We start from the raw sequence: 15,559 nt of genomic DNA, 5'->3' as shown, positions 1-15,559 counted from the left end.
GTCACGTGGGTGTGTGTGAAACGAAGCTTCGGACGTCATTAGTCACGTGATTTTGCCAGAACGAATCAAGCTTCGATACAAAGCTTCAATGAAAATCGGTTCGTTTTTTTGATACACGCTTCGGAGCTTCGGTGTCACTGGTAACATCATAGATATGTATAAAGGCTAGATGGCTTACCGCTGAGTCCCTAATGGCATCACCTGGCGGCCATCTTAGGACAGGACGCTCGCTCACTCGTAGCATTGAGTTTAATGGTGAAGGTACTTTTAAATGACCATAACTTGCTCAATTTTCTACCGATTTTCAAACGGTTTGGTTTTTTACAAACGTTATTAACGTGGCTATAATACTGGATGCTTTGACATGTTTCATGATTTTTTTATATATTTTTAGTATAGGTATGCAGTGTCATAGTTACATCTTTGACGTTTATAATAAACCAAACCGTTTGAAAATCGGTAAAAAATTAAGCAAGTTATGGTCATTTAAAAGTACCTGCATCATTAAAACTCAATGCTAGGAGTGAGCGAGCGCCCTGTCCTAAGATGGCCGCCAAAATGCAGACGTTCCACTCAATTGGCCAGCAGGGCGGGCGAGCCATCTAGCCTTTATACATATCTATGGGTAACATCACTACAACCAACTGAATGCGAGCTGCCGTAAAACACCAAAGAAGAAGAATTCCAGTCCGCTAGGTGGCGCATCTGAACCAGTTTTCCAAACGCCGCAATCAAATGAAGAAGAAGGCGTCTTTCGGCTCGTGATGTTTTGAGTAACAATCCGTTTATCTACGTTATCCATTTGCTTGTTTTTTATTATTTTATCGCCATGTCTGTGAAATTAAACGCACTCTACAGCGATTCGTATGTTGATATAAGTCAATACCGAGACCAGCATTTCAAGGTAAGCCACTAAACATTAAATGAAGGTTTATGTGCAGCATGTGTTCGGCATTGTTTAAATACAGTCATTTAAAAAAGAGCAAAATTCATTCGTGTCTCGATAGAAGACAGAAAAGTGAGCTTTTCTGAGACTCACTATGAAGTGAATGTGAGTTAATGCAGTGTTGTTGAATGTGTTTAGGGTAACCGCTATGAGCAAGAGAAGCTGTTAAAACAGAGCTCCACACTGTATGTGGGCAATCTGTCTTTCTACACGACAGAAGAGCAGGTACACGAGCTCTTCTCCAAGAGTGGAGATGTGAAGAGGATCATCATCGGCCTGGATAAAGTCAAAAAGACCGCCTGTGGATTCTGCTTTGTTGAGTATCCTTTTCATTTGGAATGAAGAATGCAATGTGATGTTGCTTTAAAACATGCGAGGCAATTTTACTCTAAAATTATTTCTCGATGGATGATTTTGTAGGGCTGTGACAATTAATTTAAGATTAAATTTCCCATTTAAGAAAAATACCGTCTGAAATCGATTCTTCATAACAAGGATGCGATATGTTTAATCATGCACAGCTCGTGCGCGTGCTACGGCGTTTTGGTAAAGCGACGTGCATTTAAAAAAGCAAAACAAATTAAACAGTCATTCAAAATATTCTTTATTTTCATTAAAAAGGCTGAAAGTATCTGAAGAGCAGCAATATAAATATTCTTTTGGACATTTCCTGGACGTTTGTAATGTTACTTCTTCTATAGCACAAATGGATTTTCTGCACGAGAGCGCCCTCTGGCTTTTGGATGTGCCGGTATTTCACCGCAATTCATTAAAATCCAGTTAATTCAACAACAGAGCAAATGTTTTTGTGGTCAATGAACTCATTAACTAATAAAATATGAATACCTTAACTGTAATGTGAAGATATTATACACGTGCAGATGCTGAGAATGCCATGAGATTCGTTAATGGTACCAGGCTGGATGACCGGATCATCAGAACCGACTGGGACGCAGGCTTCAAGGAGGGTAGACAGTACGGCAGAGGAAAATCTGGTGGACAAGTAAGTGTAACTAACTTCTAACTTTTAAAATTTTATTTTAAATGACTGCATTAAGTATTGTTTATTGATTACTTATGTTATGAATCACAATTGTTTTTATTAAAAAACTGCTGGTAACAACAGATTTGAATAATATGGAGATCTTATGAAAATTACCTACATTTTAAACCAATAGTTTGGCCAAAAATGACAATTACCCTATGATTTGCTCACATTTCCATTTTTTATCATACAAACACACATTCAGATATTTTTGAAAGCGAAAATAACTAGTTTCCGGTAATGTCGCGTCTTGGACTTTCGTTCAGGAGATCAGCGTAGTGTACACACTTTCATAGTGACGTATGACGAACGCGGAGGGTCATAGAAACTATATTTGTGCCTGAAGGATGATAATTTTGCATGTGATTTTAAGTTTGTGTGTTGTAACCAGGTTCAGCAGTACTTACAAATCCAGTCTCTGTGTTTTCAGGTCAGAGATGAATACAGGCAGGACTATGACCCTGCCAGAGGGGGTTATGGGAAGGTTGTGCAGAAATCTTGAATCGTCTCTGTGCTCTGTCTTTGCCTTTTACAGGTCAGAGATGAATACAGGCAAGATTATGATCCTGCCAGGGGCGGTTATGGGAAGTTAGCTCAGCTTCAAAAGGCACCGGAGGGACTTCAGAAATTTTAGTTTTTTGGGATTTACAGAATGGGATCATCTGGGAAGGCTGTTTAAATGGTAATGTAAATATTAAAGGAAGGTTTAGTTCTAGGAGCGTCCACTATCTGATCCGGTGTAGACTGACAGGTGTCCCATTGTGTACCTTTTTTTAAATAAATTTCGAGTTATTTTATAATCTTTGCTTTTGTGAAACTTATTGAATGCATTTATCCAAAATATAAAATACCCTGTATGTTTATACACACACATGCACTCACTAGTTCTGCACAATATATATATTTAAAACTTGATTCTTCTGTATAGGTCACGTATATATCAGCCTTTAGAACCGTAATTCATTTCCTACACATTCAACAAAACAAATAAGGACAAAAAAGACTTTATTACGCCAGAATGAGAGTATATTTCATATCATATCTGCCTAGAAAATCACTACTTTTATTTTCTGTCGGTCTTTGTACACCATGTAACTACAGAAGAGTCAAGTTTTAAATATGAAAAATTTGAAACTCTTTAAGTTATTTTTTAGCGTGATGCTAATGGTCTAATGCGATTCAATGGATTATGCTAAGCTATGCTAAAAGTGGTACTGCCAGACCCGAAGATCGGCTGAATGGATTCCAAAATTGTAAAACTCAAATGTTTAACTATAGGGGAGCTGGAAAATTAGCATATTTTCAAAAAAAGTGAAGTGTCCCTTTAACCTATATTTGTGAAAAGTGACAAAAACATTTGCAAGCACAACGACAGAAACAACGATGTTACTCAACGTGATTTTATGCATTAAATAATAACAAACTAGTAGTCAGAAACTCAGTCATGTAATTCTCTGAGGTTATGATCTGTTGGTACATTTCAAGTAACTAAAATGACAGTATTCAGTACAGCTTTCCTTTCGAAATAGTTGGTCTCTGAGAAAAGTATAAATTTAATTTCCTTAAACCAGTAATGTGTTTCTACCAAATGTCATTATAAGGTAAAAACTATTTAGAGAAAAGTAAGCCTACATAACAATCGCATTAAATCGACATGGTCAACCTTAGCACTGACTTAATGTGCAGCATTTGTTTTAAAGGAAAACACTATAGTTTTTAAATATTTTACTATGTTTTTACCTAAACTTAGATGAATTATTACACACCTATTATTTTCAATGCTTGCACTTAATCTTTGTACAGCGTGTCGTGAATGCGTTAGCATTTAGCCTAGCCCCATTCATTCCTTAGGATCCAAACAGGGATGAATTTAGAAGCCATCAAACACTTCCACGTTTTCCCTTTTTAAAGACTGTTACATGAGTAGATAGATACACAAGCGAGTATGGTCGCACAAAATAAAATATTGCGATTTTACTGCGCACAGAGGTCGAAGTGCTGCAAACTAAGTGCTCTTCCGCCATACAATATAGTTCTCTCTTTATCCGCTTAAAGAAAATCACCACATTTTATTTTGTGCCACCTTACTTACTACTCATGTAACAGACTTTAAATAGGGAAAACATGGAAGTGTTTGGTGGATTCTAAATTCATCCTTGTTTGGATCCTAAGGAACGAATGGGGCTAGGCTAAATGCTAACACATTCACGACGCGCTGTACAAAAATTAAGTGCACGCATCGAAAAAAGATAGGTATGTATTAATTTGTCTAAGTTGAGGTAAGAACATAGGAAAATATTCAAAAAAGTGGTGTTTTCCTTTAAGCAACCATATAAAAGACAAAGACAGTTTTAATTATCTCTTCAGACCAGCCTTCACTTTTAAAATGATATAAATAAAGGCCAAACACTTCCTGTGCTGATTTACAAATGGCATTTAACCAAACCTGAATAAATGATGACACTACAGGCTAGGGGAACCACTGCTGTTTGGGAAAGACCCGTGTTTGAAAAAAAGAAGAAAGTGCTCAAAAGTAGAACAACGATGTTAAATCAATTATCAAGGCTCTATTATAAGACAAACTGGGAGCTTTAAACACTTTTAAAAGCAATCTGGACCAACGTAATATTTAACTTAATTATCCATGTTTTACAGTACATTCATTTAAAAGTTTGCCCTTGTACACTGCAAAAAAATGATTTTCAAGAAAAAAAATGGTGGTATTTTTGTCTTGTTTTCAGTAAAAATATCAAAAAATTCTGAGCAAAATGACCCAAGAAAATAAGTCTAGTTTTTAGACCAAACATATCAAATTTAAGTGATTTTGTGCATAAAACAAGCAGAAAAATTTTGAATATTTTTCTTAAACACTAAATTCAAGAAAAATTAGCTTACCTACTTTTTTTTGCTTGTTTTATGCACAAAATCACTTCAATTTGATATTTTTGGTCTAAAAACTAGACTTATTTTCTTGGGTCGTTTTGCTCATCAAGAAAAAGCATCTTAATTTAAGAATTTTTAGATATTTTTACTGAAAACAAGACAAAAATACTAAGAATTTTTTGCAGTGTAAATGCTTCTTGTACCTTTAAACATGACATTAATAAACTAAGTCCTTCAAGTTTCATGGTGCAAAGCAAAGCTGCATTTTTACAAAAAGAAACCTGATAGAGACGCGTATTATAAGATGCAAAGATGAATGGCAATAAATGATACTGCAAATAAAATGAGAATGATCCCAACTCTAAATATTTCTGGTTACCAGTTTCTCTTTTTCTCCGAATGTTCAGTTTTTCAGCACCTCCAGCTACGCAGAAACGTTGTCAAAGCCTCCTTATGAATTCAAGGTTGAGGATGTTAGGGAAAAGGCATATTTTAACCGTGAATGTCAAGCAAAGAGGTAACGTCACCCTGACATACTCTTTAAGCGGCTGAACCATAGGAATCCTCAGCTTTGCCTCACAAAACCTGAATGTCTGAAGTCTCTGTAGTTCTTCCTGTTTGGTCATCAGCCAGACACAAGTCCACTGTTTTTTTTTTTATGTGGCTTTGTCTTGGTTTGAACAGTCAGAAAGTTTACAGTCACATAGCTCTCTGTAGATCCTCTTGCGGACCCGCGGCATGTCCTCTTGAGTGAAGAGCAGTGGCTTTGTGAACGCCAGGCACTTGCAGTACTGCAAAACAAAATAAAGAATGAAGAAACCTTGTATTGTTCTCTTCCATATTTATTATTTCACATCTTTTAATTTATTACAAATAAAAGTTTTATGAGTGTAAATGGGTGATTCTCATGAAATTAGACTGGGTGTCACGAAACATTTTGATAAAAAAAAGTAAGAGTATCAAAATAAAAAGCATACAGTTACAAACATCTCTTCATGTACTATTTTGCACATGATTTCAAATGACATCATACAAACCGATTTTGTTGTTTTTTCCACATTTAAGAAGAACATTTTCATTACCGCAACGTGTCCATGACTCGATTTTGGTAATTTGACATGAAAATATTTATAATTAAAATATCTAAAAAATAAAAGCGTCAGTGCATGTTATACTATAAACATTTACAGTAAAGAAACATGTGGTATTTGGTGATCATTGGTAAATGAAGAGACAATAATAAGGAATATAAATGTGTCCAAGACCAATTTTCTCATCCTCCGCAACAATTTTCAATCATTGTTTAAGCCCTCAAGGAACTAACATTTAAAAAAAATTGTTGGAAGGGACAGAATTGACTGTGACACTCAAGATGACTAACAGGTGATTATTTTTTCTCTCCAGATAAATGTTGAAATTTTGTTTGACGTAGTACCTAGACAACTTTTTAGTTCTCATTACCGAAACAGGAGTTTGTAAATGCATATATTTAATGTAAGATATTTTTTGATATAATAATCTAAAAAATGTAAATAATTCTATAGGAAATATTATTTAAATCCTCTAAAATAATGGTTATAGTAAGAAAAAAAATTGGCTTGAAGGTCTTTTTAAAAATTCTGATGCTGGACACCTTCTAAATCTGGATTTTGTGAGAATCACCCAAATGTAGGTTCTTCTGCATCTTAATGTCGATATAAAGCATGATCTCTTTTAAAATAAGTATGTAGTGTTGTATGGGCATCCCTAAAGTTTTTTTTACCTCTAGGACGAAAACTCCACAGTCGTTGTCGTTCTTCTGCTGTGGAATCATCTAAAGAGGGATGCAAAATAAAAAAGTCATTTAATGAAACCGCACAAAACTGAAAGACAGCTGTTGCTTTATTCACTATATCTTGATATTAGATGTGAGCCTGCATTACAGACCTTGTTGACAACCATCTTCCAGCCCTTTTGAAAGACGAGCTGTTTCTTCTCTTTCGCTTCGGCCAGAATGTATTTCAGAACGTTCTGTGGAAAAGAGTCACACGTCAGATCTATGTAGAGATTTCAGTCTGAACCAAACTTAACATTACTTACATCCAAAGCAAACTTGAACAGGATGCCCTGGGAGTCGTAGAAGTTGATGTTTTGCTTGGCGACATCTACAGTTATGAGCGACCAGTGAATCTCCAGGTGAAGAGGAATCAGGATTATTTTTTTTGAAAAGAGATCAACCTGAAGCAGTCAAGAAAGAGATTAGGCAAACAAAGTTAAGTGTATTTTACAAACATAAAAGCTACAAGAGAAGTAGTTTGATTTCAACATTGGTTTATTAGTTCTTTTGATTTTATACTATCCCATCTTCCTGAGTCCTGACTGTAATGTCATATGAAATGGAAATCTGATCAGTATTGAAAAGACCCAATGTTTACAGCAGTGGCGGCTCATGACTACTTATCCTAGGGGCGCTAATTCAAAATATGCGTGTCATGTGTTTTCAAAATATGTGTTTGTTGCGTCATGTGCATCACGTGTCTTGTCAAAATAAGTGCTTGCTGCGCACACATCAAAACCGTTTATGATCAAAGAGACGCTCACGTTCACAAAATACACGCAAGACACTCCAGTAAAAAAACAGTAAACTGTGATTACGCATGAGATTATGCGAGTATCTGGCAAACCCGAGCGTCTCTTTTATCATAAACCCTTTAGCATGCACTTATTTGACAAGACACGTGATGCACACAGGATCTCTCGATGCGCAAAACACATTTTTTGAAAAAAGGAACCACACACATGACGGGCTACATACATGTTGTGACGAACTTCGCATCGAGCGCCCTCGAAAAAAGAAGTCACCGGCCGCCACTGGTTTACATGCAGTCAACTACAATAGTAAGTGATGTATACCTTTTTGGTCCATCGCTTCACTCCTTCATAACCTTTTGCAGCAAACTGCCGGTAAAAGAAACTGTTGAAGAAATGAACCTAGAATAGAAAAAAAACAAATGTTTATCTAAGCTTTATATAAGTAAGTTCATGGACCTAAAGCTGTCAGAGAGATACACAGTGTTGATTAACTCTTTCCCCGCAACTGAGAAAACATTTGCATAAAAAAAGTGTTCCTGGTGAGTTTTTATGGTAATGTGTAATACCATAAATATGATTATCCACTAGATGGTAATAAAAAAATATTTATTAATTTTACACTGAGTGTATGTTTTGATAATCGTTCTGAATCTGATCTATAACAAAATTCCTTCACAAAAATGCAATTAAAGGTGCAGTGTGTACATTTTAGCGGCATCTAGTGGTGAGGTTGCATATTGCAACCAACGGCTAAGCTTTTGAAACGCATAGAGAAGCTACGTTAGCCGCCACCGGAAAAAACATGTCATCATCGGAGACAACTTAGTAAAAAAAGTTTGTCCGTTAAGGGATCTGTACAAACATGGCAGTACAAAATGGCGACTTCCACGTAAGGGGACCCTCGGTGTATGTAGATAAAACGTCTCATTCTCAGGTAATAAAAACATAACGGTTCATTATAAAAAAGGTCTTTATACACCCCTGAACATATACTTTTGTATATTATTTTGCATTTCTGTCAAGAGATCCTTCTAAAAATTACACACTGCACCTTTAATTCATCTTTTTGCAAAAAAACTTTTTTTTAAGAAAAATACCCATATTTAAGAGTTTATAAGCAGAGAAAAAAAATACCATTGGTGCTCTTTAATCCAGGACTAGGCCTAAGTTATATTAGGACATTGAAGTAGTTATACCTTATAATACTTTATAAAATACAATACTATGCATCTTGAGACAAAACAATGGCACTGATATATGTTAAGATGTGCAAAATGTTTATAAATTAAGGCAGATAAAACGTGCATTTTTATATGGCCCTGTCCGGGAAACTGCCCCACACATTTAACATTTAAATACTTGGGTGTTCCTACTCATGTGGCTGAAGAACTGATTGATAGAAACAGTAACATCCTCTGACTACCAAACTAACACCAGATAACTATTACTCAGACTAATCTTGGAAAACAGAATTAAAAAACAAGTCCTATACTTTGTTACAACATGTTTACCTTGTGGTTTGTAGCTTCCATGATCAGTTCTCCATACATGTTAATCACCTGCAAAATACACAAAACACATCATAGTCTAGAGCAGAGGTTCTCAACTCTGGCCCTCGAGATCCACTTTCCTGCAGAGTTTAGCTCCTGCCCTGATCAAACACACCTGAGCAATGTAATCAAGTTCTTCAGGAATACCAGAAAATTGCAAGCAGGTGAGTTTGATCAGGGTTAGAGCTAAACTCTGCAGGAAAGTGGATCTCGAGGGCCAGAGTTGAAAACCTCTGGTCTAGAGTTTAATATACAGTAATGTATACAGCAGTTAAAATAAGTATTGACCATGTCACACATCATGTAAAATAACACAGGCAAAAGTATTGGACCACTGACGAAAAAGAGGTGCAAAGATGCATGGAAAGCCAGTCGGTAATAAAAAAGTGATCAATCGTGCCCCTTATCAGTGCAAATAATACTAACTGGTTCAGTCCCAACTGATGGTGACGGTATATAGCAGGGCTACTCAACTGACGACCCGAGCCCTTCAATCATTTTTATCCAGCCCACCGGTCATCTTTGTCTGATTTCAGATCAGCATAATTACTTTAAATCCGCCTTTCCTCTGTACATGAGAAATTATGGCCAATAAACTGAAAGTTGAGTCGTAAAGGGGCTGTGGGGTGCCAAACATCTGCAGGTGGTAATTTTCGGATACAATTTGAGCTTTGGATGCATAAAAAAACCGTATGTGACTACACCGCATTGACACGCAGACTCACAACAAAACTGAAAATGATTAATCCTTTGTTGTTTAACTTTATCAGTAACACTTAAATCCTATAATTACGATTGATTACCGATAAGTAAATTATTAAGTATAAATATATTTGCAGATTAATGGCTTTTGTGCCATGTTGACACAGATTTACGATTAAACTGAAATTGCATTACGACTGACACTAGGGGGCGAACTCCGACAGTCGTGTCCAAATGTAGTGTACAATGAAAAGGCGGTTTAGCCTATATCTCTTTAAATTTAAAAAAAGAAAACATGTGCATGTTTTTTAATATATGACCTATAACAAAAAGTAACAAAAACAACATAAGTTATACCACATCTGAACAATGCATGCAACTAGTTTATCCATAGAGGAGGCGTCTTAAAGTTTTTATTACCAACAAAGGCTTTTGTACAAAGTATTAAATACATTTTAGTAAGCATGTTCAATACTTTATCCCTGTGTCATTTTGGGTGACGGGACGGACACTACCTCCATATTATTTACATTCTATGGTTGTTACGAACATCTGGTGAAAATTTCATATCAATAGCACCGATAGAAACATGTTAACTGAGAAAAATGTTCAACACTTATTTTACCCACTGTACCCCAAAAACCTCACCTGATCATTGACCCAGTTTTGGTCATCAAGCGTTGAGAGGTCATCTAAGGTCAAAGTGTGCTTATTGTAGGTCACTTGGAAGAAATGCATAGGAGCACAGGCCAGACCAGCCTTGAATTTGGCCACCTCTGCTGTTATGAGCTTCATTCTGTCAACGTTATACAAACAAATGTTAAGGGACGCATCGAAAGGAAAATTCTTGGGCGAAGCTAAATAAAATAAAAAAACTCAGCCAAAGAACAAAAACATTTTTTCAAGTATTTTGCCAAATTTGTCACCATTGCACAAGTTACATTCCACTTTTTTGCAAATATGCCCATTAAACATTTTATTTTTACCGTTTTGAAATCCATTCAGCTGATCTCCGGGTCTGGCGCTAGCACTTTTAGCATAGCTTAGCATAATCCATTGAATCTGATTAGACCATTAGCATCACGCTAAAAAAATAACCAAAGAGTTTCGATATTTTTCCTATTTAAAACGTGACTCTTCTGTAGTTACATCGTGTACTAAGACCGACGGTAAATTTAAAGTTGCGATTTTCTAGGCAGATATGGCTAGGAACTATACTCTCATTCTGGCGTAATAATCAAGACTTTACTGTCGTACCATGGCTGCAGGAGGCGCAATGATATTACGCAGCAGCCGAAAATAGTCCCCTTGGTAAGTTTCAATTCACTATTTTCGGCCAGTGCGTAATATCAATGCGCCTCCTGCCGCAAATTTTTTGCGCAATGCTAATGGTCTAATCAGATTCATGGATTATGCTAAGCTATGCTAAAAGTGGTACCGCCAGACCCGGAGATCGGCTGAATGGATTCCAAAACTGTAAAAATCAAATGTTTAACTTGAGGGGAGCTGAAAATTTGCATATTTTTTTTAAAAAGTGAAGTGTCCGTTTAAGAAACTTGCAACAACGTTTATATATATCACTGTATGTTGAGCAGCAACTTTTTATGCCATGTTCATGATTCATTAAGGATTAAACTTGCCGGTCACTTAGGTCAGACTGAAATCTCTTATTTAGGTGATCAAGGACGTCTGTGTCAACCAATGGAGTGAAGCTTCCATATTTCCCATAAAACTGCTCCAGGAATTCTGACAGATAAGAAGAACAAAGCATGTTTACAGATAAAAAACAAAAATGACACAATCTGTGAAAACATCAGAAAACGGCCTTTATCTGTACCATGAATAATCTCGATGATTCCCTCTGTGGTGATTTCAGCTGGGGTCAATACGGATGGGTCACCCGTCACCTCAGTAGAGGATTTCCTGGTGTCCCCTTGAAGAGGTCTGCAGTACTGGTGGTCCCAAAAACACTTGGGTGGCTCAGTTTCCATGGCATCGCTATGAATGGAAACATCTGGCTGTGAGCTGTTAGTGTCCAAGCAAGAATTAAAGGGCGTTTCCAAGTCATTAAGTGTGGCCAAACTGGCATCAATGCTGTTCACCGTGGCACTGGTTTTTGAATGGTCCCGCTCAGTGGAGTTGAGATCTTTGGTGCAAGTGGATGCGCTGAGATGAGGATCTAAACAGTTGGTATGTGTTTGAGGATTGTTCTCCGTCCCATTAACCATGACAGAGGCTTCATTCTCTACAAAAATGATCTTTCCCTCAGTCTGGGAAACATCGAGCTTCCCTTTTGGAGATGTTGTCACCTCCATCTCAGAAACATTCACCATGTCCGCATCCAAAGTTACAACCGACTCCATTTCCGACGAGCCCACCTCTTCCTCTGCGGCGGTATTCTCGTGGTTAACGATCTCTTTCTTCTTGCGACCACGTTTTTTTGTAATTTGGTCATGTCCTGGCACGTGCGGTTTGCCATTTGGCCCACAGCAGTCACACGTTTTCGGCACGCGTTTCCTCCTAGAACGTCCATTTTCGGGCATCTCACCCAAACCCGATTCTGCCTGATCAGAGCTGTTTGGTGCCGGGACCCTCATTGCAAACTTTACCCCATTCCTCCACGGATCCTCCTTCCCTTTGCGGTGTTTCTAGCAGACGTCCATCATTGGGGTAAGGACACCGAACTGGAATTCTTTGCAGTTTGGATTTGCTTTCCGATTTTCGAGGTCTGTTAAAAGAACAGTTTTGGTGAACTGACATATAACATCAACTGTAAATTCATACAGATTATATAAGAACTACTGTGGATGTTTTATGGCACAATGCAGGTATGTGATACCTTGGTATCATATCATATAGCTTATGATTTAAGGATAAGGATATCTGAAAACCATATCATTTAATCCCACACCTTAGTTAACGTCAAATTCAAGGACCTTTCAAGGACTTTCCAGGTCCAATACCCTCAAATTCAAGGACTAAATGTGGGGACACATTTCAAGTGAGAGCAAGGTTACCTTTTAAGATACATTGTTACAGTTCCCTTTCGAGGGAACTCGCGCTGCGTCACTGCGGTGACACTTTGGGGACGCCTCCAGGTGCGTCTGAATGTGTATATCAAATTCAACCAATGGTGAGGCTTAATGACAAAGACAGGGTGATGCGGGAGCCAGAAAGTATATCGCTATCTGAAATGTTTCCAAAGACGGCGTTAAGGGGACGCAGGAAGTATGGCAAGGGAGACACAGCGTCTCGTTCCCTTCTCAGGGAACAACAGTTACATACGTAACCCGAGACATTTTTATTTGTCAAACACAACTATGCAAAAAAGCATTTTGGTATGAATCAACATTCACATACAGAAGATATAAACATTTAAAGCGAACAGTTTAGCACGTGTGCTTAAAAGGCTAGCATTTTTATGATATTATCCTACACTACACAGGGAATAAAAATTTTTTTCCAGAAAACTCCTTTCATAAAATAGATTCAAGCACTTTCAATGACCTGTATCTATGTATGTATATTTTCAAAAACTTCCCAGGGCCTTGAATTTTTTTGCCCAGATTCACAAACTTTCAAGGATTTCAAGGACCCGTGGGAACCCAGTAAATTAACATATCTCGAACTATGCATAACTTAACTTGGAAGATGCTTTATTCCATTAAAAAAAACTGACTGACTAAAAATGACATATTTTAGCCTAGCATTGCGTTTAAATGATACTTCAAGGTACCTGCTCCTGTATGGTGTAAACAAACGAAAGCAAACATGTTACTGAATACGCTTTTTGAGTAAATAACATCGATACCAGCTATGAATGATGTTTTCATTTCTCTGATCTCTAGCAAGCACGCTACTTTTCTACTGAATACATTTCTTACGTTCAGACAGAAACTTATACGGAATTAAATCGAGTATCTCTACTATCTTTATAGAGACCAACACCATAAATGATGTGAAGTAAATAAAATAATTGTCAGTGACTCAAATTACACAGGATCATCTATTGCTGCTGTAAACACAATGAGGAGCTATAGAAGCACGCGCAGACGCTTGTGTTTGACATTCTTACCGTGTGTCAGTCTTGACTGTGATGTGTCCTGGAACTGTGATACCACGTAGACAAATTCTGATCGATATTCCGCTATCAATGGCATCGATACGCGTGAAGTCTATCAGACGTTGTTATGGTCGCAGAAAGATCGCGGCGCGCGCTTACCACGTCACAAACTAAAGTCAGCACGTTCTGGCGCCACCTGTTGGAGAGGACATAGACATCATATAGGTAGACGCCCTATCGACCGCTACTGCCTACTGGCGCGGTGAGATATGGGGCCGCCATCTTAGATCGGTCACCCGCTCCACTCAGTGTAATCTGTATGACTGGTGGATTGAGCTATCAGCGCATTTAATTAATCATATCTCAGTGAATACCGAACAGATTTTCACGCGGGGTTTTTTTCTGCAAAGGTCATTCATGGAGCTATGATATAGGACACATGGTTCGGCGTATTTTAACCCCTTATGTGCCGCAAATCCCGTTTGAGTGGGGGTGACAATGTGATGTACATCTTTAAATTAATATTTCTCTGGGATTCTTTGGGCTAGAAACCTAATCTTGGTCTTGTTTTAAAGAAGACAATTTAGGGTTTTTCACAAATGAGTTAGAACGTAAAAATATTAAATATAAATATTTTTATAGCCGTTTACCTTTATTTTAATATATCAAATTATGCAGTAACATATTAATTTATAAATAAAATTGCATAAAAGTTAATGTTTCACACAATAAATAATGTTAACATGAAGCAATATGTCTCAAGTAGTTGTGATCCAAATCACAAAAAAATTATGTTTGGGTCACAATTTTAATGGTTTTACCAACAACTGCCACTAGATTTTGCCACATACTCTTGTACTCTTGTATACTCACAAACTAATAAATTACTGTCACCGCAATATTATTCATGCAAAAAGATTTTGAAATATTAAAACTACATTCTGAGAGCTTTCCGGTGATATATAGCTTGCCATGATTTTTTAGGTTTAGAGTAGGGTTTTAGTGTTATATGTAAAAACAAATTTGGCCTACCTGTGGGCCCGTAACATTTTTAGAAACTGACTCTCACTGTGTCATAATTTTCCCCAAATGGTAATGAAATATGAAAATTATACTATTTGAGCTTTCCAACAATATATAGTTTGTCAATATTTAGGTTTAGAATCTTAGTGTTACCAACACTAATGTGGACAGCGCCACTTAATGTTCATAGTAGGAATGAATGAATATTCACTAAACAGTAATAAAATATTCTGATATAAGATATAAAGTGAGTCCAAAATCAAAATATGTGGTGTAGGACATAATATATTTTATAATTCACACACTATAAATATGACAAAGATGCAGAAACAGATAGTTGCAATAAAATAAGACTTTTTAATATGGTGAAGAAACAATTTAAAATGATTTGTAAACCCCCCCACACACGCGCGCGCGCGCACGCACGCACGCACACATACACACACAAACACCCCTGAAAGAGGACTGTTTTCCAGAGCTTCTTTCCCGTGCTCCCTGTAGTTCAAGAGATGTGAGTTTGGCAACATGGTGGAGCCTTATCTTTAAAAACACAGACACAACCAGTGACAACGAGTCAGACTGATAGATAGTTGTCGATTCCAAACCGAGTCTCCTCAATGTCCTCCCTACGAAGGAAAACATCCTCTGTTCCTGTTGACATCTTAGCTTTTTAAAGCTCGGCGGATCATGCAGCTCACAGCACCTTATAATAATAATAATAATACACATTTATATAGCGCTTTACACAATACTCACAACAGAGAAACTCTTGTAAT

General features: G+C 37.1%; 2 protein-coding genes across 3 annotated transcripts; one reads left to right on the top strand and one right to left on the bottom strand.

The window, feature by feature from the left end:
• The first annotated feature begins 708 nt into the window (after nt 1-708).
• Nucleotides 709-2,775, top strand: ncbp2 (nuclear cap binding protein subunit 2). Of its 2 annotated transcripts, none has more exons than XM_065259496.2 (4): nt 709-904; nt 1,085-1,266; nt 1,811-1,949; nt 2,527-2,775. In XM_065259496.2, exons 1-4 carry the CDS (start codon nt 830-832, stop codon nt 2,623-2,625), a joined length of 495 nt encoding a protein of 164 aa, XP_065115568.1. In that variant the 5' UTR covers nt 709-829; the 3' UTR covers nt 2,626-2,775. The 2 variants fall into 2 exon arrangements, with proteins under 2 accessions (XP_065115568.1, XP_065115569.1); XM_065259497.2 differs by having other exon boundaries at nt 710-904; nt 2,422-2,741.
• A 2,138-nt stretch (nt 2,776-4,913) lies between these two features.
• Nucleotides 4,914-13,931, bottom strand: senp5 (SUMO specific peptidase 5). Its single transcript, XM_065259495.2, has 10 exons — nt 13,773-13,931; nt 11,535-12,425; nt 11,338-11,443; nt 10,346-10,493; nt 8,957-9,004; nt 7,767-7,844; nt 6,954-7,091; nt 6,801-6,884; nt 6,637-6,687; nt 4,914-5,665 (listed from the first exon to the last, which is right to left on the bottom strand). Exons 2-10 carry the CDS (start codon nt 12,292-12,294, stop codon nt 5,531-5,533), a joined length of 1,548 nt encoding a protein of 515 aa, XP_065115567.1. The 5' UTR covers nt 12,295-12,425; nt 13,773-13,931; the 3' UTR covers nt 4,914-5,530.
• Between the last annotated feature and the right edge of the window lie 1,628 nt (nt 13,932-15,559).

This window comes from Paramisgurnus dabryanus, chromosome 24 (genome assembly GCF_030506205.2).
Source record: "Paramisgurnus dabryanus chromosome 24, PD_genome_1.1, whole genome shotgun sequence".
NCBI lineage: Eukaryota > Metazoa > Chordata > Actinopteri > Cypriniformes > Cobitidae > Paramisgurnus > Paramisgurnus dabryanus.
The sequence above is the reverse complement of the archived record's forward strand: the minus strand, read 5'-3'. Positions and strand labels throughout refer to the sequence as shown.